Source organism: the organism of the source record quoted next (genome assembly GCF_019968985.1).
Source record: "MAG: Porospora cf. gigantea B chromosome Unknown PgB_NODE_302_length_23237_cov_125.53, whole genome shotgun sequence".
In the NCBI taxonomy this organism is placed as follows: Eukaryota; Apicomplexa; class Conoidasida; order Eugregarinorida; family Porosporidae; genus Porospora; species Porospora cf. gigantea B.
The window spans coordinates 1-23,237 of NW_027178906.1; the positions used below are offsets into that span (position 1 = coordinate 1).

Here is a 23,237-nt window from a genome sequence, read left to right on the forward strand (position 1 = left end):
TGGTAACCCCAACAGTGAAGATCATCGCTTCAATCATCATAGACTTCTTTCGTCCAAGCTTGTCGTTCATGATCTGAGCGGGTAGACATCCGATCAAAGCTCCAACAGTAAAGAAAACGGAGATCAGAGACATCTCAAGCTTCTCCTTGGAACCGTTATCAACAGGATCCCAATGGAAATGATTTCTGAAACCGTCAAATACGAATGTGCCTCCTGATCCACCAATGTCGTAACCGAAGATGAGACCTCCCATAGCAGCCACACAAGCGACAAACCACACATACCCTTTGGGCTTGAGGTGCAGGTTGGCCTCTCTCTGTGCCTCTATCTCGCTTCCAGACAGCTTTTCACTGCTAGAGGCACCGCTAGAGGGACCGCTAGAGGCACTGCTCGAGCCGCTGCTGCTCGACGTGCTGCTTGAACGGCTTATGGGATTGAGTTTTAGATGATCGAACCTAAGCTGTGTGGGGTGTGGGGGTATGACAAGACGTGTTGTGTTCAGTGGCTCTGTGATCAAGTCGCTGGGAACTACCCAGGTCGTGAATAGAGCGACGGGGAACTACCCAGGTCTTCTGCAAATCGCACAATTTGATGCTGAAGCTTGCGGTGCAGGACTTTCTCTCAGAAGAGGAATCCAGGCGTCAAAATGCACATCGGCTACTAAATGAAACGCCATTCGAGATGTTCCTACTGAAATTATCTGAGCTGTTGGCAGAACCAGACTTAACTGAAGCTGAAAGGAATCTGGTCGTCGTTCTACTACGGAAACGAATAGTCACCGACGGAACGTCCATCGTTGCCTGCTCTGAAGCTCGGACTCAGGCAGGAACTCGTGTCCTAGCCGCACTTTCTAAGGAGACGGACCTCAAAACGTTCAAACGGCTGGTGGACTGCGTCGGCGCCCTTGCTGGCATTTTGTTCGAGGACACTGAATGGCCTGAGATGCAGCAGATGTTCTCGTCCTTCCTCTCGGGGTCGGTTCCAATCCCTCTGGGCCAGTTTCTTATGCTGGTTGAGGTTTTTCTTGAGTACCCGATTATGACGAGACTTGAGGTGGATTCGTGGCTTGGCGAACTACTTATGAGGGGCTTCGTTTCGAGTAATCGGGACGATAGAATCGCAGCCCTCCACACAGCCGTGTCCGCGGCTGAGAACTTCGATGCTCAGCGTTACAGCAGGTCTCATATAACTCTGGTTGTGGAATGCGCCTTCGAAGTGGCGTTGAGCCCTCCGTTGGACGTGGCTTGTCTGGAGGCGTTGTTGGCGTTCGTCATGGCGCTAAAGCCGGATGAGATTCAGTGCGATCCGCTGCTAGGCATCCGCGGAATGCTGCTGTCATCTATCAAGGCGCAGCACAAGCACAACGACGACCCTCAAATGGTCCTGTTTCAGATTTTCATCCAGCTCCACGTCAAGAATGCCGGAATGATGAGCTTTGCCCTTCTGGAGAACACTCTCTGCTCCTTGCTTGATCTGTTGGTGGGAGCTATGTCGCTGGAAGACGTTAGGGATTGGGAGACTGCAGGAGAGGAGGATGGCACCGAGGATGCCGTCATTTTTCAGGATGGCCTGCGGAAGCTATTGGAGGCCTTCGAGAAGCTGGACGGGTTCGACGAGCTCGTTAGAGCAGTTATTGACAGGTACATTTCACGAAGCGAGACATCCCTGGGCAAAGTTGCCGGTTTCACTATGTTGAAGCTGGTGGCAGAGTACACGCCTCAGTTGATTGAAGAGAGTCTTGACGATTTGAAAGACCATGTCATCGAGGCCCTGAGGACTAGCAATGACCCGCGGATTCGACATGCCATCCTGACCTTCTTCTTTACGGGTGTCACGACCCTTTCGCCGACAATGTTGGATGTTATGGGGGACCAAATGATTAAATCGATCCAGAACGTCCTGTTGAACGACAAGAGCTCTAAGGTTGTGAAGAAGTCACTAGCCGCGCTCTGCACTCTCGTCTTGACGTCGGATCTCCATTCAATGGACGAAGTGGTGCTTTGTGCACTCCCTACGCTGATAGACCCGATTCTCGTTTCAGCCATGCAATCTCCCGATGTGGAGATAGTGGAGCTGGCTATAGATTGCGTCTCCAGCCTTGTCACAATCTCACAAGATAAATTCCGACCCTACTACCTGCCCTTTCTCCTGTTCGCACGACAGTGTATCCATGACACTGTGTTGGCTTTGCAAGGCGAGCAAGCGATTCCCGACTTGTTCGAGGCGTGTCTAGAGCTATTCGGGCAAATTGTAGTGGCTGTAGCCCCAGAGGAAATCGAGATGGACATTGCGGTTGTGTCGTCTCATATGGTCTTCCTAGTTAACGAAGGCCTCTGTAAGACAAGCCGAACACTGTTCAAATCATGCGAAGTGGTGCCCGCCATCATTCTCTGCGTCGGCCGATTGACTGAAGCGTTCCCTAATCGATCTACTGACATGGTACGGGGAGTATTGCCAGGATTACTAGAAGCTGCTCGGTATGATGTTTCCCCAGAGGTGGTCCAGAAGGCCTCTCAAAGACGACATGGTCACATCTCATTCAATACGGAGGCAGAAAGCACGTATGTCGTTGTACGGGGCAAACATGGAGTCGAGAATGTCTACACCATAAACACAGCGATGGTCGAGGAGAAGAAGCAGGCTCTCCGCGCTCTTAAGAGCATCGTCAGCTTCTGTCCAAGTAATGTAGGGCCGGATCTCATGGAGAAACTTTACAGTGTGGCCACTGCTTGTTTGGAAGGCCCTCGTTTCGGGGTTATCAACGAGGAGGCACTTGACTTGTTAGGTGGCATCTTCGCAATCAGCATCTCCGAAGCCAAAACGCTGCATGAAGCTTGCAGTCAGACATTCAAGGTTCTCGAGATCTTCGCCCGCCACGCCGAGAGGAGTGATCTGTGCCAGAGTGCGTGCGTCCTCCCTCCTTTGGAGATTGTGCTGTCATCTCTGAAGGTTTTCATAGCCACCGAAGGACCCCTTGACGTCGGACCTTCCATGCTGATTCTAGAGAGATGTGGATTGCTGCTAGGCGGACTCCTAAATCTATCAATGCAGGCCGAGATGGAGGACGATCCGGAAACCAGCAAACTGTACGCGGCAGAGTCATATCCTAGCGATTCCAACGAGATGGTGGGAGAAATATTCGACAACACTTGGCACTGCTTCAATATTCTGTTGAAGATGTTCGGTTCGCTTGCCTGGGAGTCGTTTGATAAGTTCTATAGCTTCCCGTACGGCGTTCTGTTGTCCTTGGATGAAGCCAATCTGACTGGACGAGTGGCTGCGCTGTGCGTATACGCGTCCGTGATCGAGCACTGCTTACCTCGATCTGCGCAGCTGGCTGAGAAGTTCCTACCCTTGGCCGTGCTGCACACCAGGAGCCCCAACTCCAACGAGGTCGACGTGCTAAAGCTTCAGGCGGCGACGTACGGTGTTGGAATTGTCGCTGAACGTGTGCCGTCGGTGTTCGCCCGTGATCTGAAGGGAAACCTGCAGTCTCTGTTTGATGTGCTGGCTGCTCCGGCGACAGCTCAACCTGCGTGGAGAGCTGTCGCGGACTGCGCCGTTGTGGCCGTCTTGAAGGTTTACATGTACCACGGGCCCCTTGATGAGGCGCCGTTGGTAGACGTGCTGTCGACCTGGCTGCCGCTGACCGAGGACCTCGACGAGGGAGTAGCGCTGCTGAGACTTCTCACAGTAATGGTAACCTCCCAGCATCAGTTGCTCTGCAACGCACAATTGCGTGCGATCGTCCACTCCATTAAACATGACAAAGAATTCTTAGAGGCGGTGTCATCACAAGACATGGGTAAGACTGTTGTGGAGGAGTTCGAGTCGTGTACACTGTAAAATACTGACTTACTGACCATTGAAGCTGTACTGATAAAGGATGAGTTATGATTCGTTGATTTCCCAAAGTAGGAGTCGGTTGATAATTAATGGATTACTGTCGACATCCTTCTGCAAAGCTAACCGCTTTGATTGACTTGATATATGTGCTTGAGGACGAAAATGGTCCTCTCGTTGAGAACTTCCTTCTGACCTACGCAGAGAAGAAACTGCAGGACCTTCGAAGCAAAGTTCCTATATCCAGGCCTGTGATACCTCCCACTTTGGCTGCCACGCCAAGCACAGCAACACCTACACCTGAACCCCTTCCTATTCAGGGCTTGGCCCCTGTGACGCCAAGCAGAACACCTACCCCTGAGCCCCTTCCTATTCAGGGCTTGGCTCCTGTAAGCGCAGAGAGCCCTGATTTCGAGGCCATGCAGGACTTGAACGGCCACAATTTGGCGCTGCTTGACAAAATGAACAAGGGCAACTTGAACGACATGATCAGCGGTAAGAGCTCGTTGGAGATGCATCTCCTTAGGGAGCAGCTGACAGGTGAGAAGGCTGTCAATGAAAAGTACGCACGAGTTGTGAACGAGATGGTCGGACAGTACAAAGTTCTGACACTGGCGGCGCCAGATGGAGGTAGCAGCACAGCGCAGGCTGCAGAGAGTACCGTAGCAGTGATCAAGGTCTACTCAGACCCTGAGTTAATGACTGTTGGCGGACTTCTAAGTCCATTCGAGGTGGAATTTTTACTTCGCGAGGTTGAGACGCTTCCTGAATCCGTAAGACATGAAGTGATCCGCTCATTCAGAAAATCGTTCCTTGGAAGGATAACCGTGTCAATTGCAAGGAAATGCGATCGAAGCTGATTGACATGATTTCCAATCGTGTCATGGGTGTCCTTCCCGTACCGGAAGGCAGTGCCCTGAAGGCTTGCGTACTCGAATCGTATGCTCCAGGTCTGCCACCACTGCAGGAGGCCAAAGAGAAGAGTTTATTTGAGGCCGTGTGCACTATATTTCTGGATGATGGTGCTACAGGAGGCCTGGACTTCATGGATATGGGATTTGAAATCCGGCCAGAATGCGGAACTGCCGTCTTCTGGAAAACAAAAAACCAGGCGCAGATATCAGACAAGAGAACGCGACACTCTGTCCTTTCGACTTCGAGAGGGCTGCGGGTACTCCGACTGTTCTTTGCAAAGGCGGTGAAGGCTCAGGAGAACTGAGATTGGTTTTTATTTGGAGTAACGTTTTTGTGTGTACTCTTGCCGATGATCTCCCAGCGAAGGGCGCCAAATAGTTGAAAATCCAACTCGTCATCGTGGTGCACCCTGACACCGAACGAGGTCTGAAAGTATTTGTCTCTGACAAGAGATCACTTAAACGTCTTGGGTTTTGCGCTATGGGTGTCCAGTATGCACACAACTCGCTTTTGAGTGGCAGATGCGCGAAATTGTATGACGCCGGCCAAGCCCTTTGCGGCAACTCATTTAGTCCGTCGTGTATGTTGATATTGACGGCTGCTCTTGGGTCTGGAGTTGGAACGATGTGCTGTGGGTTGGTGCACGGCAAGGTAAGTTCGCGGTGGGCTGTGTTTGCAACCACGGCCACAGCCCTTATACTGGCTTCTTTGGCGGCACTTATCGTGTCTACGAAAAGTTTTTGGGTTTGGCATGCAATGGCAGCCGCTGTGGGATGTTCTGCTGGAGGAGGGTACTACCTGCTGGCAGTATTCGTCATGGATGCCACTTTTTGCATCGATGACGCTGTGTGGGTATTATCTCACATACAACTCATGGGTACCATCGGTCTGATGCTTCCAGATGTAGTCATGACCACGGCTGAGTTCCTCTTCTATGGGCATGAAGAAAGCCTTAGGACGCTGTATGGCGTGCGCTTTGGACTGATATCCTCCTTGGTGTTTTTCGTTCCGCTTGGACAATCGTTGCGGGGCGTCGTTATAAACCCCATGGACCCTACCATACCGCCTCCCGCCACCAGCTCCAGCCTCATACGTGACGTGTCCCTCATCTCAGCAGGACTAGAAGTGAAGCGAGCACAGTCACAACTAGCTTTGTGGGAAGTCGCTGATGAGAGTCTGAGGTATTCCGTTAAACATCTCGGCGTTAAGGAAAAAGTCCTCAGAGTGATGATGGGTGGCGGGTTTTACTTCATGAACAACGTGAGCTGGTATCTCGTCGTCAGGATGGTGGGACAAGATACACCACTGATCTCGTATGTCGACATTGTGGCAGTCATCGGAGGCGGGCTGCTGGGCTACTTCGGCATGCTACGTCTGGGCATTCAGGAGCATTTACGCGTAACGGGGGTTTTTGTTGCCATCGCTCTCACAGTTAGCAGCTCCTTCCTTTACCCGATAGGCGACAGCATAAGCCTGCGAGCCCTCCTACAGTTCGCCCTGATTTGGGCTACGAACCAGGCAAATGTGGGAGCGTTCTCTTTAAGCTGCGTCGCCTTCGCAGATGTCGAGACACCGGCCAAATTGATATCTGCCTGCTTCACGATGGGACGCGTTGGAGGTGCCGTCGGGGCTGTACTGGAGAGGTATCTACCCTTGACTGCCGTGTTCCTCGTTGGAGGAGCAATACATTTGCTTGTTGTGCTGATGAATCTCAACTCGCTCCCCCTTGCTGGAGGGTTGACTTGACCGCAACATTTCGACCGTAACAAGTTTCGTGGATGCTGTCCGTCTATTGAATAATGTCTAAAAGCCGAATGGTTGGCGGTTGCGTGTGCCTGGCGCTTTTGGCGGCGAGCATGAGCCGAGCCTCTCTAGAGGGGCTGACTCCTCTAATGCTTATTCGGAAAAGAGCTCCGTTCGGTGCCGCTACAATTGCAGGTAGCATCTCGGCGTTTGCAGGAGTGGTGTTAGCGGGCCTCCTGTTCGACCGGGTGCGCGTTGATTGGCTTGCGGCGATTGGATGCTTTGGGGGGGTGGTGGCCTGTGTGTTCTCGTCCCAATTGTTCGAGCAACCGCTGTGTCTTCTGGCGTTTCAAATTTTGGGGGGATTTCAAGCTGGGATTCTGGCAGTTGCCGCTCCCTTTGCGCTGCTGCATCTCTGTCCCTCTGAGGAGGCTGCGATCACACACATGATACGGATGGGCGTTTGCGACCTGATTGGGATCGTATCAGCGTATATATCTGCTGGACTGATGGGTCTCATCTCCAAGAATGACGTGACCGTTGTGAAGGTGGTGTTGGCGCTACCCTGTGTGCCCTATGGGATGGGAATGTTAGGACTTGTGTTCTACCGTTCTGCCAAGCGACAACCAAGCTACAAAGAGGTCCCTTTAGACCATGGCACCACACGGTATCTCGAGAGGAGTTCAAGCTGGTTCCGGTCTAACAGCGTATCGGAGTTGTCGCTGGGACATTTTATGGATCTTACGATCCATGGGGATTCCACAATCTCGGACTACACTGACAGTTTGACTCAAAACGTTAGGTTCTTGCAGTCAAGCAGCTTTCTGACCGACGAACCAGTAAAGTGGCCCACGATACATCAATCCTCCCTTGAGAGGCCGCTAAAGCTGACTGTAGGAATGGTAGTGGGTACTACGTTCACATGCTGCGTTTTCGCTTTCTTGGAAAGGCTGCTGCTGAGGTATTCGTTGCAGGTCGCTGAAATCTCCCAAACTGGGGAGGAGGTCGCCTGGTGGTTGATGACTTCAGGTCTTCTCGTTCTTGCCTGTGGATTCCTAGGATATGTTTTGTTGCCGATGATTCGTCCCTATGATTATGTTTGTGCAGCTCTGGTCGTTGCGGGATGTGGGATGCTACCCTACGGGGTCTTCGCTGAGGTAAGTACCCCCCACACACCATGGATCAGGTGCCTCGTCTCGCTTTCCGGCAGCTTTGGCGTGTATTGCACCTCCTCCCTAATCTGGTCACTCCCTTACATAGTGTTCCCCAAGCAACCGCTGGGCTGCTTGATGCCCGTAGCAGCACGCTTTTTGGCCGAAGCGTCAGCTGTGCCTGCATCCACGCTTTTCGATCATCTTCAACCGCTGTTATTGCACATGATGTTTGTAATCGTACTCGTTCTAGCCTTGGGGGCTCTGATGGCCTTCCAGTATCCAATCAGGTACCGACTGGATATTGGGTAAACCGCTCAACTCGCGGAGCACTTTGACTGGTGAGAGGCTCTGGAAACGTCGTCGGCTCCGAATTTCCCCGGCGCAAGTATTTTAAACAGGGGTACGCCGTGCACACCCAGCTATCATAAAGATCCATGGGCCATTCATTGTAAAACCAGTCCACAGTGGCCACGTGCATGCCGCTCTGATTCGCCAAGGCCTTTCCAAGAAGCACCATTTCGTTATCAACAGCGGTGTGCATGAGCACCAGAAGATCCTGATTGCCCTGGCGGGCCTGCTGTACGAGTTCTCGAAGCTTGGAGCCAACGACCACCCGAGGGCGGCCTGAGGGCCAGTCAGAGTCTTGCGTCTCGTCATGCTGAGTCCGATATTCTAGAGGCGCCTTTCCGTTCATGATTGTCGTGACCCAACTATTGATAGCCCTAGAATCGAACTCTTGTCTTGGGTAGACGAACAATCCAGTTCGCTCAGGCGTTAGGAACATTCCTGGAGATGGTACGTAAGGTGGGAAATCTGTGAAAGCCCTAGCCCGAACATTCATCTCCTTGTCTGAAGTATTTATCCACACGACAATGAAGAAGTGTCTCCAGTATGCAGCAATCGTAGAAAGGCCGGATCTCCATGATTCCAACTGTTCTTTGGGACACAAGACGACCAGCTTTGGTTCAGCACCCACTAGCGGAGATGACTGGGGCGTCATCTCCGTCAGGAGGTCTATGTTTTCTCGTCGGAGAAACTCTGCAGTTGAGGATGCATCTGGTAGCCTTAGCCTTTGCACGCTCCAACGGCGGGTACCAGCTGAGTCGTTGAATCGGTGGAGACTGCACAGGCCTCCAGACCACCCCTCAATAATTGCAAAACGGGCTGAATGAGCTTCCTGCACCGCAAAATCTCGAAAAGCCTCATGCGCTGTGCTTGAGGAGGCCTCGCCAAGCAGGTGAACTTTTGACTCGTTGGGGAACGCCGCTTCAGCAATTTCCAAGGCGGTGGCGTTTCTGTCCATACCTACCAACGTTTCCACAGGAGGTCGCATCGAGGCTTCGATCCACTCCACAATCTTCTTAGACGACCAGTAGCCCTGGTATTCGACCAGCTCTCCATCGAGTTTACGTAGGAAAAGTTCTGGGTATGAGGGGACAGGCCAGGAGTCAGTACGGTAGATTTTTAGGTTGGAAGGGACGTAGATCTCCTCAATAGCCAACCCAACTCGAGCCAACGTGGCTTTGTCACTCTCAGCAATCCTTCCCTTGTCAGTCACGAAGCGAACCTTGTCAGACTTTTGCTGTTGGTTCCAAAGTTCGTCAATAACGTGGTGTCGCGAAGCGCAGGCCGCCTTCATTGGAGGGCACACGAAAATCAACGATGGATTGAGATTCCCTTCAAGCAGCGAGGGGTCTGTCAACAAAGGGTAGGCCCATGCCCATACAACAGCCAAGCAGAAGCCGCGTAATATCATGGATATGATCTTTCGAGCACCTGACTAGGCAGGTCGAAGCCCGCAGCACGGCTTCATGATCGCGTCTACAACGCGCTGCCAGAGAGTGGGAGATGTCGTTGGGGCAGTACACGTGTCTATTGCGAAGGCAGAATCATAGCTGGTCACCGTTGAACATATGGGCTTAGGGGCCTCGCTATCCATAAAAAGAACACATTAAATCTTCGTCGAGATTTCTTATTTCTTCGCTGTGCTTTTGTCTGAAAGATACCGATAGTAGTTCCATACATACACCAACCAGGCCGTCAGAATGACGGCACCAGTTCCAATGGTGTCCGGCAGCTGAGAGAGCGGAATTGCACAAACTAGAGGCCACCAAAGATAGCGCAACACGCCGCGGGAATGCACGTTGAACCGTTGAACAATGACTTCAATGGCCAGCATCGCGAAGGTTACAGCGCGGACGATAAATGTCGTTCCTAGAAGGACATGGCAGGTTTGCAGTGCCAGGGCGGGGGGAAGGAATGTGGGGGCCTTCTCGAGCTGCCACATGACGATGGCCAGGTTCCAGATCGTTACGATATAGGTCAACAGGAGCCAAAGGTCGCTGAACTTGCAGCCTGCGCCCAGTTCCAGCGCCCATAGACTGGGGATGATACCCCTTGACATAATGAGGCCTGGAACGAAAAGAATGTTGAACTCGTCGACAGTAAACCAGTCGCATTTCGTGAAGGAAGAACCAATCAACAGACGACCGAGAATATGATGGGCCCAACACGCCACAAAGAAGGGCAGCTGCCCTACGATCCACATAGTCGGAAATAGCCAACCTGCTCGGAAGTCTTGCCCCTCTACAGTGGTGACGTCCACAATGGAGCTCAGCCAAGCGAACGCCGAGAGAGAGGCCACAAGTGAGTCGACTGCGTGATCGAGAAACTCACCAGCTCGAGAAGAGGTGCCAGTCTTCCGCGCCTGGCAACCGTCGACGTTATCCAACACACCATAGGTCGACCAAAGAATTCCAGCCAACACATGGTTCCCAGTGGTGATGAGGCAGACAGAACTCAGCACAAGGCCCAGCCCAAACAGAGTGATCGACCAAGCTGGTACGCACTCAGGCACCACATGGTCACATAGCCAGACGCAAAACGGCTTCACGAGCCGGTTGTAGAAAGGGGAGGTCACCGGTGAGACGTAGACGTACTCCGTCATCTAATGTGCAATATGCTACTGCAAACAGGAAGTTGTCCGTGGGTAGTTGCGAACGACAAGGTCGCCTACGGCGCCGGCTGCGAGCTACTGGTCGTTGACAAGGAAGGGACAGTTACAAAGCTGAGCGTACACAAGGGTGCAATCAGAAGTGTCGTGTACGTGGAGAGACGAGACGTCCTCGTGACTACAGCCGACGACAAACGGGTGCTAGTGATTTGCATGTCGACGCTGGAGGTGAAACATGACATTCTTCTGCGACGTAAGGCGTCTGCGGTTGTATGGAAGCCAACTGAGGCGGCCACTATGGCTGAGGAAAATTTCGTCATCCTGGATAAGTTTGGGGAGGCTACGAAGGTTACAATGGCTGACCTATGGCGACTGGGAGAACTGGGAGAACACCAACTTGCGGCTCATTTAGTGAAGAATCCGAACGATAAAACGATGCACGAATTTGCATCGAGTATATGGGGAGCCAGCGCTATGACAGTGCGCAAGGAAGCAGTGAAGCCAACCCAGAACGACATCTGCGATGACGAGGCAGACGTGCTCGGATCTTACCCCTCGTTCTGCCATCTTGCCACAATCACGTGCTTCTCAACAGGTTCCCACCCAACGCTTGGAGATTTACTCGTGACTGGAGACCGTGATGAAAAGATTCGAGTTGGATCGCTACAGGCGCTCGAAAATACACATTGGATCGGCCTGGGGCATCGGGAGTTTATCTCAGACGTGCTCATCATGGGTGAACTAGTGATGTCTGCTGCTGCTGATAAGGACATTTGTTTTTGGGACACTACAAGTGGCCAACGGCTGGGCTGCATAACCATTGACGCCGGAATTCCTTCCAAACTAACAGCTGTGGACGCCTTCACATGTCTGGCACTGGTGGAGAAGACGAACGGAAATCAAGTCCTGACGATTGATGTGCAGAAGATGCAAATCGTCGACTCCATAGACTACCCTGATGGAATTCAAGCAGTAATTCCGGCCTGGGATGCCGTTGTTGACCTTGAAGGTCGACTGATTAAGCGGGATTGCACCGTTCTGACCCCTAACCTCACTCCAATCCCCCCCTCCCGCAACGACTACTGGAAACACAACCGCCGACCTGGCGCCCCCACAGAAGAGGAGAGACGAGCGAAAAGAATGCGAGGAGACAGGTGAAAAGCTGATGATTGATCCACGAATCATTTATAGGCAGTTAAAGGAGTCAAGCGCGGCTCTTACGCATCCCTTCGACGTCTTTGAGCATCTGGAGCATGGGGGCTAGCTGGTTGTCAGCAGCCTTCTTCGAGTCCGCCGCCGTGCGTTGTTTATTCTTGACGTCAATGGCGTCGAGAAGGTAGCTGTGTGGCACATTGTACACGTCCGCGCTCATCGACTTTTCAGCATCTTTGCCGTCTCTCGTGATCACGTCCGTAACCTCGTGGACACGACGACGACCCGCAGCATCCACGACGTTTTGAATATCTCGACCAGAGAACCCCACGCTTTTTTTCGCCATCTCCTCTAGATACGGCTCGTATGACGCAGTGAGCTTCTTTCTGAAGATGTCAGCGCGGTCCGCTTCAGATGGCAAACCAAACTTCACCATCTCAGACACTCGAGACATGAACGCGTCGTCGATGTTTCCAGGATAATTGGTGCAGCAGACGAGCATAGTGCTGGAGTCATCCAGTGTACCTTGCACCATTTGAAGTATCGTCGATACCATACGTGTTGCATGCACAGGGACGTCTGGGCCGTTACGCTTGGGTACGATGGCTTCTATCTCGTCTATAACTATTAAGCAGCCTTGATACTCGGGTACCATCTTTGCGAGATTTCGTGCTCCTTCCCAAATCGTCGCGATCTTCTTCTCGCCTGAACCAACCCACATGTCCATTACCTGCGACGTCTCCACCAGAATCAGCGGCACTTTACACTCCTGAGCCACAGCCTTTGTCATCTCAGTTTTTCCGACGCCGGGTGGGCCGGTGAACATTACGATCTTGGGGACCTTGACTGAGGATGATCCAGTCATCGCTTCATAGACTTTCGCGGTGATATCCGAGCTGATGAAGGTCGCGTTGATAAGCTCATGGACCTTCTTCTTTTGTTCCTCTGCGCCGCCCAATTTATCGAAGGAGGAGTTGCCTAGCGCATCTTTAGCGCTTCCTGGAAGGAAGAGGCGAGCACCTGTACTACGGATCTTCCTAATGGTTGCCTCCACGGCGCCGACCATGACCTCCTTTTCGACTTCAGATGCAATCAGAGGCTGGTCATTCGTTCGGAAGTCGGTCAAGGCTTTGGATATTTCTTCCCTCTTCGAGTTATCGGGGTCGTTGAAGGGTTCAGAGTAGCTTAAGGCCGTCACCAGCGCCTGCAACGAGAGGAGCTTCTCCCCAAAATGACGCTTGGCGAATGGGCCCAGCTGAGTCTCTTTAGGAAGGTCAACCCAGCACTTGTTGCGGGTGTCCACGGATTGTAGCTTCATGTAGAAAAATGGAACTGGTTCGCGGCTTTTCTTCTTTTTTGGAGGTTCAGGCTGCTGCCGGGTAGCCATTTCGTCGACTTCTGGAGTCAAAAAGAATGGTCGACCGAACACGACAATCCTAAACTGTCCTGTGGAGATCTCGAAGGTGTCTTCACTAGCCAGAGGGAAACTTTTGAGTTCATTGACAGGGATATAGTCCCCACCTTTACCGTCTTTGGGATTTGGACTACAAAAGAAATTAGATGGGTAGAGAAGGTTGCCATCCTGGCGAGTAGTAGGACCGTATTCCATTACGTCCGCTTCTTTGTCGAATTGGAAAAGATCATTGTCTATGCGGATGCCGCTCATCATGCCAGCAGCACTCGACAATAGAGCGGCTGAGACCGGGACGCGCTGTCCAGAGCGACGGGCGGACCGCAGCACGCGAGTCAGTAGGTCCGAGTTGGCAGATGCCGCAGAGCTCGGTAGAGACTGGACTTGGACTCCACGATGAAGCATTTAAAGAAATTTATGAATTTGGGGTCCTACTAGTTGAAATCAAACTTCTCCTAATGACAATTGGTGCTCACACAACTGCCGCAGTGGGTCGAACTAATATCGGACGACAAGAGGAGTGGCGAATGCCCACTGAAGTCCTAAGGGCTCTCGTACGGATAAAGCTCGCGGCGGCGCATGTCAATGCGGAGCAGGGCGTATTGGACCGAAAATATCGGAATGCGATAGTTAAGGCATGTGAGGAGGTTTTACGCGGTGACTTCAACGAGGAAATGTTCCCGTTGAAGGTGTGGCAGGCCGGAAGTGGCACAAACACTAATATGAACGTCAACGAGGTGTTGGCGAGCATGGCGAGCACTGAGGAGCTTCAAATCCACCCCAACGATCATGTAAACCTGGGCCAGTCAAGCAACTGTGTTTTCCCAACCGCCATGCACCTTGCGGCGATGGAAAGTTGGGGAGAGCTCTCGAAGTCGCTGACGTACTCCATGACAGTACTGACGCAGAAGGCTGAAGATTGCGGTGGTACTGTGAAGATTGGTCGGACTCATATGATGGATGCCGTTCCCATGCCCGTTAGTGCCGAGTTACTAGCTTGGAAAAGCATTCTTCAGTCTGCCAGAAAGAACATTGATCGGATCTTCTTCACTGAGCTGCCGAAGATTCCACTTGGAGGCACTGCCGTGGGCACAGGCCTTAACGCAACCAAGGACTTTGGGTACCTTGCAAGGGTCCAGTTGATGGCTGAGTGGCCACACTTGCGCCTCGACCACCACGACCCTAGAACGAACCCCTTTCACCATATTTCCCACCACGATGCATTGTTGAGGTTGTCTGGGGAACTGATGACGCTTGCGACTGGGTGCATGAAGATGGCCAATGACTTGATTTTGCTGGCTTCGGGGCCCAGGTGTGGGCTGGCGGAGTGGATTCTTCCAGTCGATGCTCCGGGCTCCTCAATAATGCCAGGAAAGGTGAATCCGACCCAATGTGAAATGTTGAGGATGGTAGCTGCACAGGTGATTGGGCTGCATACGGCGAACTCAGTGGCAATGACCCATTCGAACTTGCAGCTCAATACGTTCAACCCTCTGATCATCAAGAACATACTGAATTCTGTAGAACTGCTTACGGACGGGCTGAGGTCCTTTACTGAGTTTTGCCTTGTCGGTATGCAGTTGAACGAGAAAGTGGTGGCGAAGTATGTGCAGTCGAGTCTGATGGTAGCGACCTCCCTGTCACCGGTGCTTGGCTACGACCGAGTGGCCGAGGTGGTGAAGGAGGCGCTGTCACAGGATAAGGACTTGCGAGAGGTTGTCCTTGAGCAGCAGCTGATGACACCGAAGGATTTTAGTCTAATTGTCGACATCGCTGCAATGGCGAACCCTCATTAAAGTCGTTCACTTCTCAACATCGAAAGCGCCTGAAATTCCCTGACTGTTGTCTTGGATGGGGGGTCTGTTCTTTTCTTGCATTGCGTTGGCTTTTTGAAGCCACTCCACTCGGGCTTCTAACGTGGAAGTCTTATCTCGTTCCTCGTCCAACGCTGAGGAGTAGTAGTCTTTTGCGGCAGAGGTCTTCATGGGGTTAGATTGTGCTTCTTCGTCTAGATGAACAACTACCGTTGGCGCTGCTTCGCGCTCTCGACTTCGTTCCTCTTCATCGCTTACAAGGGCCGCTGCCAACCCGCAGTAGCAGGCAAAGACACAGATCAGAATGAGAAAAGGTAAAAGAACAGCAAGCCAGATGGTAGATTGCCCTTGCGAAGACATTGCACTCTTGTCAAAATATGCACCTCGAGAAGCTTCGACATACCAGAAGTTTGACCATTTGCAACGAGACCGACACACTTGTGTTGGTTGATGCCTCATACTTGCAGCAACCAACACAAGTGTGACTGGAAGTTACTCCATCCGAGGCAGGTAAAAAATTGCATCTACAGGAAGCTCGTCAGGTAGAAATATCAACGGACTGGCCGAGTAATGACTACGTCATTGACACGAATGCCAGTCACGCAGCACAAGCGAGGGTTCTGTGGACGGCTCCTCGTTGCTGGTGGTTGAGTCCGTTTCTCCGATACGGATGTTGGACTTCGCCTCGTGCACCAACACCAGAGCGAAATACGATCCGAACAGCCCAATTGCTGTCAAGGTACACGCCACATGAAGCGATACCCAAGGTGGGATCCCGGCGATAACTATGCACCATGAGATGACACATCCCAAAGAGCGAGCAAGCCAGAAAACCGCCAATCTAGTTTGATGTAAGTTTGGGTCGTCTGGAGCGCTGGCAGGCAAAATCCACTCCGTGAACTGCGTGATCACCACGTTGCAGAGGGAGAGGGCACAGAAGGCTACTGTTCCGGAACCGTTGAAACTCCCCTTCCCAAGGTCTTCAAAAATGTCCCAATGGCAGACTGAGTGAAGATGCATGCAATCAGGCACCATCGACAGGGAACCATAGCTTAAGGCGTAGCAAGAGACAGTTGTGACGGCCATGAATGCCCATGAACGGATAGTCTGGGCTTTGACTTGTAAGACTGTATTCTCTATGTCGCGGCTGTACCAGCTGCTGACGATCAGTTGCAAAATTGCCGCTATCGTCAAATTGAAGCACCGAGAACGCACCGAGTACATCGCTTGGATTCGTACTCCTAAGAATCCGACTGTAATTTCACAGACGATGTACAGAGGACCCATCCTTGGTGTGAAGATGTCCTTCAGAAGGGTAGGCGGCAGCCAAGCTGGGGCTTCCACCCCGTCACCCTCCAATGCCTCATTAGGCGAAAGAAGCCAGAGGTTGGGCAAAAGCCCACCGAAGAACCCCACCGCCACCACAATAAGCCAGGACATATCCGTCAGGGAGACCCCCTTATTGTCCCAGTTGGAAGCAGTCATTAGCCCAGCAGCAAAAAGACTTCCGAGGTTACATCCTCTTCGGAGGGATGATGTGTAGACTCTACGGTCACGACTAAAGCTGTAGGCGAAGCAGCGCGTCGTTACAGAGCTCCAGAAGAACCATGCAGCAGCTGATACCGTTAACCCTCCAACAATGTCGGTCCAAAGGACTCGGCGTAATAACAGAGCGAACGCCACAGGATAAAGAATGGAGCCCAGAAACATATCAATACGTGTCTTGTTCTGGAAAGCAACTCCCGGGAGCCTCCTTGTCACGTTGATCCAATGGTGGAGGACGCCGAGACACACGACGGAACCGTAGGCAACAATATTACAGGTCGTCATGGACTGCAGCATGCAGAGCGCATTGTAGGTGCTTGGCCCTGCGAACATGAGCACCGATAAAACGACCGCCTGACCCTTAGGTGAGCGGTAGCTCATTAGCAATTGGGCATTTCTTGAAGCAATCGCCCCAGAAGGCCGGATGCCGGCGTGGTGCTACAGATGACTCAGAGTGTCGCTTGAGCGCTCGAGTTAAGAAGTACTTTAATCTGCATTTCCATGGCGTCTCTGAATGTCGACCTGAATGACGATCTAATTTTGGCCAGGCAAGATAAGCGCCTGTGGAGGGAGTCAAAGGGATTCATGACAGGCGACAGTCATGCAGTAACCAACGACCGTACCCGCTGTGAAAAGGCTGGTCAGAAGAAGAACTATGGTTTGACGCAGGAGTCCCGAAAAACGACTGACTTGGTCCTGGATCAGCGGACATTCGGCTTCTTGCATAAGCTTATCCGTGCTCGTGTCTTCACGAATATGTATGGCGCAGTTTCAACGGGAAAAGAGGCAAACGTGTACTACGCTCAGCTGGACGACGTTGAGGACAGAGCGTTGAAGGTGTTCAAGACTTCTATCCTAGTTTTTCGAGACCGGGCTCGCTATGTAGATGGTGAGTTCCGGTTCTACAAGTACAAGGGCAGTAACCCGCGGCAAATGGTGACACAATGGTGCGAAAAGGAGTTCCGAAACCTTCGCCGTATTTTGACTGAGGGTCTACGATGCCCCATCCCTATCGATATCCGAGGACATGTTTTCTGCATGACATTCGTCGGACATGAGGGCACTGCGGCCCCTAGACTTAAGGATGTCAAGGGGCTCTCCGTTCCCGAGTGGCGCCGTGTCTATATCGAGACGGTGGCCCTGCTCAAGGAACTTTTATATCGATGCGATCTTGTCCACGGAGATCTATCTGAGTACAATCTACTCATGCATCTCAACCATCCTTACATAATCGACGTAAGCCAGTCCGTGGATCTCAGCCATCCCCAAGCACATTTCTTTTTGAAGCGCGATTGCATTAGGGTTACTCAGTTTTTCAACTCCAAGTTGGCAGGAGGGCTGAGTGAGAGTGACAGCTGCCCTGATTCCATTGCATGTGTACCGCGTTTGGCCGAGGAGTTGGTTCCATTAACCTCCAAACAGCTTTACGAATTCGTCATTCAGGAGCGACTTCCAATGGAATTCCAAGACTATGAAACGATGCTAACAATGCCTGACGAGGTTATGGTTCTGGAGGACCCCACCATCGATCCTTGGCTGGGCGAGTGCGACCCTGCTGAAGGAACCTGGCCTGAGTATGATCGTACGTACAGCCTCGCCACCCTTGAGAACGTGCGTGGGCATATCAACCGGCACCATACTGATACCGTCACTGAGATGGGTCATGTTCGGAACCTGAAAGTGAAGAAGGACGCTCATTTTGCGAAGATGCGACTGCAGAAAGAAGCAAAGGGTGTCCAGAACAACGCCGACCGAGCCCAGAAACGCAAGCGAAATTTGCCGGTGTCCCTAGAGTTCCAGGAGGACACTGTTGGCCTTGAAGACACCACAACGAAGCGCATTGACACCGACCACAGCAACACTGATGCTGAAACGAGTTGCCTTCCTGATGATAAACCAACTGATGAAAGCGACCTGGGAACTCATCCCTTGCTGTTAAGCATGGGAGAACGCCATAAGACTACCTTCGAGCCAATCGCGTTGAAGTCGGCTAGGAGCTACGTTGCCAACCGTCTGCGACTGCGGCTGTTCTGTGCCTGCTTGGTGAAGTATGTTGACAGGCAGGCGTTGGTGCCACGAGAGGCAGATCAGGAAACGGAAGAGAATCTTATGCTGCACTGTTGGCGTCCAGGGTCGTTGATGGAAGTTTCGGGAACCGACGTGCTGAACAGTGAGTTGGCGCGTATTGCGAAAGGCCAACCGCTGGAGTACGGAGCCCTTGCGGTGCCTGTCGAGGTAGAAAGCGAGAGCGAGACCGAGAGCGAAAGCAGTGAGAGTAGTGAGGACGACCAGGAAGACGAAGAAGACCACGAAGACGAAGGAGAGAAGGCCCTTATCTTTGATGGTAAGATTCCTGAGGACGTAGATCCGAAGGAATGGAAGAAGATGGTGAAAGCCATGAACCGGGAGAAACGTAAAACCAAGATTCCTAAACACGTCAAGAAAAGGCAGAAGAAGATCAAGCAGAAACCTCGAAAGTGATTTTTTGCCTTCGCAATTGCCGGTCTTGGTGCCTCGCCAGCTCATTTCCCCAAATTTCTCGATGTTCCGACAAAAACGAGGGAAAGCAGGATTGGAGAGTTTGGCAGTGTCTGCCCGCGCGCTTCTTAGCGGTCGATCGGCGGTGTCGGCGCCAACGGCGCGACCAGCGAAGCACATCAAGAAATCTAAACCTAAAAGCACTCCAAAAGGAACGAAACATGTGGGCACCCTATGGTCAGCGCCAGGTTTCTGCATGTTCTCTCCGTCTTTGCAGGCCGTGGAAGAATCGACAACACCGTCATCATTTGCTGCGTCATTGGGGTCGGACCCCACATCATTGAAGGGTATGACAAACGAGGAGATGGCGCCTTATAAGGCAGCACTGGCCCAGAATTGCAAGGCCAAGTACGATGAACTTGCCAGAAAGCGAACTGTAGAGTACCAGCTAACAGCGGCGGCCAGAATGGCGCTGATCGCTCCCTGCCTCGCGGGGTATATTCGACGTGATTGCTGTTTGCCAGTTCCGAAGAACAAATTAAAAGAGAGGGCGCTCACAAGTTTCTGCGGTTACTGCGGCGTGTTTCGAATTCCGTCACAAAATTGTGACGTGCGCGTCATGCGAGGATCTGCGGCCCTGCCATTTACATCGGCCTCTGCCGGACGACGTTTTACGGCCAAGATTGCTGTGGGAGACACAGAAGAGGTAATTGTTAGTGACTGCCGGAAGTGTCGTAAGCCAACCATAATCACATAACTATCAGATCTGCATATCGTCATGTCTTTACTAAATGGTCATCTCCTTCATCATCTTTTCGATGACGTCCATATCCATCGCAAGCTCAGCCACCTTGGTGCCAAAGTATTCTTCGACCTGTTGTAAAAGCAACTCGTCATGATGACCAGGAATGATAAAGTTGATTGCTAACCCGCGTTGACCAAATCGTCCGGTTCGGCCAACTCTATGAAGATATGTTTCCGGACAGCTCTCCCTGCCTCGGGCGCCTCTCTCCATACTGATGGGCATCTCATAGTTGATGACGAGTGTGACTTGAGGGACGTCGATACCACGGGCAAGCAGGTCTGTTGTGATGAGCACCTTAGTTACTCCTGTCCTGAAATCTTCCATAGTCTTCTCCCTCTGCTCACTGGTCATCGAGGCAGCGCCTCCGGTCCCGCAGATGACGGAGACTGAATGTTTGTCTGCTGTCATCCGTTTTGCGAGATTGAGCGCCAGCTCCTTGGAATTGACGAAGATGATGGATTGACTGATCACCATGATGCAGTAGAGTTCTAGTAGCTTAGCATACTTGTCGTCGCGATCCACGCAGCTTACGTAACGCTGCTCCACGTGTGATAGAACAAGGTTCTTCTGATTCACTCGGAGGAAAGTGGCTTGGGGGGCGAAACTGTTGGCGTATGAGTGGAGGCGCTCGTCAAACGTCGCCGAAAAGAGAACCTTTTGGCAGTTGACTCCCATTTTCCCCATTCGTGCTACTAACTGATTGACAGGCATGTGTAACCCTAGCTTCGGGTTGATCAGGTGGTCCGCTTCGTCCAAGACCAGCATCTTGATATGCTTCATGGACACCGCTGAGCGGCCCGTGAAGAGGTCTAGGGTTTTACCGGGTGTTCCTGATACGAGGTGTGCAGTCTCGCAAGCAGGTTGGTTTGGAATGGCGCAGTAGCTTTTTAACTCGGTGTACTTGGCGATCTCGTCCAGAACGGCTTGGTTTTGCTTCGCCAGCTCATGCGTAGGGGCAACGACCACCGCTTGGGGAAAAGGAATCTTTGGATCCACAATTGAAATCATCGCCAAGGAAAACGTAGCGGTCTTTCCCGTGCCATTCTTGCTCTGGCCGATAAGATTCGACTTCTCACGAAGAAGGATGGGGAGGGCAATGCGTTGGATGCTCGAGGGTTGCAGAAAGCCCTTGCCATAGAGGCCTGAGAGAATCTTTTCGTCGAGTTTAAGATCTTTCCAGTCAGTTATCGGCTCCGGAGCAGGGGTCAATCTATTGGTCACCTCCACCTCCACCGCAAGGGCCGTAGGGTCATATCTTCCGTCATCCTTAGGCATCTTCCGGTCGGACATGGATCCCTCGTCGTCGGTTTTGGACTCCTCACGTGGTTTTGGATTCTTCTTCTTGGGTTCTGCGAGTTCATTAGTCTCAGTAGATGGCCTGCTCTTCTTGGTCTCCGTCGCCCTTTCCTTTCGGAGTTCCCGGGGTTCACGCATCTTTGGTCGGCTTTCGAAGCCGACTGGCAGTTCGTCGCCTTTCAGAACCAAAGGAGGAGGTCCTTCCTCGGACTCCGAGGAATGCTTACGTCTTCGGTGGTCATGACTTTTTCTGGGTTTGGGATCTGCACTGCAGCTGAGGCTGCTCGAAGGTTGCTTTCTCTCCTTCCTTCTGTCGTTCCGATCTTTGTGGCGACGGCGCCTCGAGTGCGAATCATCAGAAGAATACGACCGTCTTGGCATTTCGAAAAATCGCCTTTTCTTCATGGCATCCCGCCCCATCCGCTCTGGTGGCGTTTACGTGCCGCCTCACAAACTCCAGACGCTCTTTGAAGATCAGCTCCGAAAGAGTGCTTCAGATCCCATTCAACGTCAGAGGCTCGAGTGGGAGGCTCTCCGCAAATCCATCAATGGCCTAGTCAACAAGGCTAGTCGGAGCAACGTTGCAGAAGTCACGGTGGAGCTGTTCAGAGAGAACCTTATTCGAGGTAGAGCTCTGCTTGTGAGGACGGTGCTGAAGGCGCAGTTGTCGTCTCCAGAGTTCACCCCGATATTTGCGGCGATGATAGCGATAATCAACTCCAAACTCCCCGAAGTTGGCAAATTGCTTATCGAACGCCTCATCCTCCAGTTTAGGAGAGCATACCGGCGGAACGACAAGATCCTCACCAAGGCTTGTGTGGCGTTCATCGCTCATCTTGTCAATCAGAGAGTGGCGCATGAAATTATAGCGCTGCAGCTGATCGCTCTCCTCCTTGAAAGGCCTACTGATGACTCCGTTGAGGTGTGCGTAAACTTCATGCTGGAGGTGGGGCAGGTCTTGGAGGAGGTCAGCGTTCAGGCGTACAGGTCTGTAGTCGAGAGATTGAGAGCTATCCAACGAGAGGGCACATGCGAGGTTAAGGTGCTCTACGCCATCGACCGCATTTTTGACGCTATGCGAAAAAGATTTGTCGACTATCCAGGACTTCCCGACGACCTCGATCTCGTGGATGAGGATGATCAGATCTCTCATGCTCTCGATCTGCTAGATCCGAATCTGCAACCGGACGAGTCACTGCATGTATTCAGGGAAACGGACCCGGAGGTGTACGCCGCGGAGTCCGCCCGCTGGAAGGAGATCTCCATGGAAATCCTCGGGGAGGCAGAGTCCGATGACTCTGAGGACGGCGCGAGTAGCGAAGATAGCGAAGATGATCCCGCGACCACGATGATCGTGGATTTCACGGAGGAACAGATGATTCAGTTGAGGAAAGCCGTCTACTTGGTCTTCCGCTCAGCTGCCAACTTCGAAGAGGGAGTACACAAGCTGATGCAAATGAACATTCAGGCCGGTCAGGTGATGGAGGTCTGTCGTATGCTCATTGACTGCACGGCTATGGAAAAGGTATTCCAGAAGTACTACTCTTTGATGGCTGAGCGACTGTGCTGCATTAGGCCGGAATATGAACAGTGCTTCGAGCAGTGTTTTGGGTCTTGTTACAACACGGTCCACCGTCTGGACTCCAATAAGCTCCGCAACACAGCAAAGTTTTTCGCTCATCTACTCTTTACTGACGCCATACCCTGGACGGTGCTTTCGCATTTTCAGCTGACGGAACAGACAACCACCAGTGCTGGTCGTATCTTCATAAAGGTGCTGTTTCAAGAGATCGCACAGGAGATGGGGATTGTCAAGCTGAAGACTCGAATCGAGGAACCGGTTTTACAAGAGTTCCTTGTGGGTCTCTTCCCCACCGATGAGCCGAAGAACAGTAGATTTGCTGTGAATTTCTTCCGAGCCATTGGATTAGGAGTCTTGACCGACCAGCTGGCTGAGGCGATGACGAGAGCAGTGAAGGGGTAGGTTGCGAGTAACGACTATCCTCTGAGATGTGTTCAATGACCGGTATTCATACAATACGCTTTATGCACCTGTGGTTAGCAGCGTTTCTAAGGGCTGCCGGAGCTGAAAATGACCCTGTAGTGTTTCAGATGCCGATAATGTCAA

General features: G+C 52.1%; 15 protein-coding genes across 19 annotated transcripts; 9 read left to right on the top strand and 6 right to left on the bottom strand.

Annotated features, from left to right (window-relative positions):
• Positions 1-591: 591 nt before the first annotated feature.
• Positions 592-3,846, top strand: KVP17_000188 (uncharacterized protein; the record flags this gene model as incomplete). Its single annotated transcript, XM_068518795.1, has 1 exon — positions 592-3,846. One exon carries the CDS (start codon positions 592-594, stop codon positions 3,844-3,846), a length of 3,255 nt encoding a protein of 1,084 aa, XP_068375649.1.
• Positions 3,847-3,935: 89 nt separating this feature from the next.
• On the top strand, positions 3,936-5,062 carry KVP17_000189 (uncharacterized protein; the record flags this gene model as incomplete). The annotated part of the gene is made up of 2 exons (XM_068518798.1): positions 3,936-4,616; positions 4,646-5,062. 2 exons carry the CDS (start codon positions 3,936-3,938, stop codon positions 5,060-5,062), a joined length of 1,098 nt encoding a protein of 365 aa, XP_068375650.1.
• Positions 5,063-5,340: 278 nt separating this feature from the next.
• KVP17_000194 (uncharacterized protein) lies at positions 5,341-6,504 on the top strand (the record flags this gene model as incomplete). Of its 2 annotated transcripts, none has more annotated exons than XM_068518828.1 (1): positions 5,341-6,504. In XM_068518828.1, one exon carries the CDS (start codon positions 5,341-5,343, stop codon positions 6,502-6,504), a length of 1,164 nt encoding a protein of 387 aa, XP_068375657.1. The 2 variants fall into 2 exon arrangements, with proteins under 2 accessions (XP_068375657.1, XP_068375656.1); XM_068518827.1 differs by having other exon boundaries at positions 5,515-6,504.
• A 53-nt stretch (positions 6,505-6,557) lies between these two features.
• KVP17_005172 (uncharacterized protein) lies at positions 6,558-7,791 on the top strand (the record flags this gene model as incomplete). Its single annotated transcript, XM_068514978.1, has 2 exons — positions 6,558-7,658; positions 7,762-7,791. The coding sequence occupies 2 exons, from the start codon at positions 6,558-6,560 to the stop codon at positions 7,789-7,791; spliced, it is 1,131 nt and encodes a 376-aa protein (XP_068375660.1).
• A 147-nt stretch (positions 7,792-7,938) lies between these two features.
• KVP17_000183 (uncharacterized protein) lies at positions 7,939-9,411 on the bottom strand (the record flags this gene model as incomplete). The annotated part of the gene is made up of 1 exon (XM_068518732.1): positions 7,939-9,411. One exon carries the CDS (start codon positions 9,409-9,411, stop codon positions 7,939-7,941), a length of 1,473 nt encoding a protein of 490 aa, XP_068375643.1.
• A 216-nt stretch (positions 9,412-9,627) lies between these two features.
• KVP17_000186 (uncharacterized protein) lies at positions 9,628-10,602 on the bottom strand (the record flags this gene model as incomplete). The annotated part of the gene is made up of 1 exon (XM_068518778.1): positions 9,628-10,602. The coding sequence occupies one exon, from the start codon at positions 10,600-10,602 to the stop codon at positions 9,628-9,630; it is 975 nt and encodes a 324-aa protein (XP_068375647.1).
• A 12-nt stretch (positions 10,603-10,614) lies between these two features.
• Positions 10,615-11,766, top strand: KVP17_000185 (uncharacterized protein; the record flags this gene model as incomplete). Of its 2 annotated transcripts, none has more annotated exons than XM_068518761.1 (1): positions 10,615-11,766. In XM_068518761.1, one exon carries the CDS (start codon positions 10,615-10,617, stop codon positions 11,764-11,766), a length of 1,152 nt encoding a protein of 383 aa, XP_068375645.1. The 2 variants fall into 2 exon arrangements, with proteins under 2 accessions (XP_068375645.1, XP_068375646.1); XM_068518762.1 differs by having other exon boundaries at positions 10,822-11,766.
• Positions 11,767-11,812: 46 nt separating this feature from the next.
• Positions 11,813-13,576, bottom strand: KVP17_000192 (uncharacterized protein; the record flags this gene model as incomplete). 2 transcript variants are annotated; one of them, XM_068518814.1, is made up of 1 exon in its annotated part: positions 11,813-13,576. In XM_068518814.1, the coding sequence occupies one exon, from the start codon at positions 13,574-13,576 to the stop codon at positions 11,813-11,815; it is 1,764 nt and encodes a 587-aa protein (XP_068375654.1). The 2 variants fall into 2 exon arrangements, with proteins under 2 accessions (XP_068375654.1, XP_068375653.1); XM_068518813.1 differs by having other exon boundaries at positions 11,813-13,429.
• A 53-nt stretch (positions 13,577-13,629) lies between these two features.
• On the top strand, positions 13,630-14,967 carry KVP17_000187 (uncharacterized protein; the record flags this gene model as incomplete). The annotated part of the gene is made up of 1 exon (XM_068518794.1): positions 13,630-14,967. The coding sequence occupies one exon, from the start codon at positions 13,630-13,632 to the stop codon at positions 14,965-14,967; it is 1,338 nt and encodes a 445-aa protein (XP_068375648.1).
• Positions 14,968-14,973: 6 nt separating this feature from the next.
• Positions 14,974-15,345, bottom strand: KVP17_000195 (uncharacterized protein; the record flags this gene model as incomplete). Of its 2 annotated transcripts, none has more annotated exons than XM_068518846.1 (1): positions 14,974-15,345. In XM_068518846.1, the coding sequence occupies one exon, from the start codon at positions 15,343-15,345 to the stop codon at positions 14,974-14,976; it is 372 nt and encodes a 123-aa protein (XP_068375658.1). The 2 variants fall into 2 exon arrangements, with proteins under 2 accessions (XP_068375658.1, XP_068375659.1); XM_068518847.1 differs by having other exon boundaries at positions 14,974-15,156.
• Positions 15,346-15,564: 219 nt separating this feature from the next.
• KVP17_000182 (uncharacterized protein) lies at positions 15,565-16,911 on the bottom strand (the record flags this gene model as incomplete). Its single annotated transcript, XM_068518713.1, has 1 exon — positions 15,565-16,911. The coding sequence occupies one exon, from the start codon at positions 16,909-16,911 to the stop codon at positions 15,565-15,567; it is 1,347 nt and encodes a 448-aa protein (XP_068375642.1).
• A 120-nt stretch (positions 16,912-17,031) lies between these two features.
• On the top strand, positions 17,032-19,011 carry KVP17_000193 (uncharacterized protein; the record flags this gene model as incomplete). Its single annotated transcript, XM_068518821.1, has 1 exon — positions 17,032-19,011. One exon carries the CDS (start codon positions 17,032-17,034, stop codon positions 19,009-19,011), a length of 1,980 nt encoding a protein of 659 aa, XP_068375655.1.
• A 61-nt stretch (positions 19,012-19,072) lies between these two features.
• On the top strand, positions 19,073-19,765 carry KVP17_000191 (uncharacterized protein; the record flags this gene model as incomplete). The annotated part of the gene is made up of 1 exon (XM_068518800.1): positions 19,073-19,765. The coding sequence occupies one exon, from the start codon at positions 19,073-19,075 to the stop codon at positions 19,763-19,765; it is 693 nt and encodes a 230-aa protein (XP_068375652.1).
• Positions 19,766-19,795: 30 nt separating this feature from the next.
• KVP17_000190 (uncharacterized protein) lies at positions 19,796-21,247 on the bottom strand (the record flags this gene model as incomplete). The annotated part of the gene is made up of 1 exon (XM_068518799.1): positions 19,796-21,247. The coding sequence occupies one exon, from the start codon at positions 21,245-21,247 to the stop codon at positions 19,796-19,798; it is 1,452 nt and encodes a 483-aa protein (XP_068375651.1).
• A 265-nt stretch (positions 21,248-21,512) lies between these two features.
• On the top strand, positions 21,513-23,093 carry KVP17_000184 (uncharacterized protein; the record flags this gene model as incomplete). Its single annotated transcript, XM_068518747.1, has 1 exon — positions 21,513-23,093. One exon carries the CDS (start codon positions 21,513-21,515, stop codon positions 23,091-23,093), a length of 1,581 nt encoding a protein of 526 aa, XP_068375644.1.
• Positions 23,094-23,237: the final 144 nt, after the last annotated feature.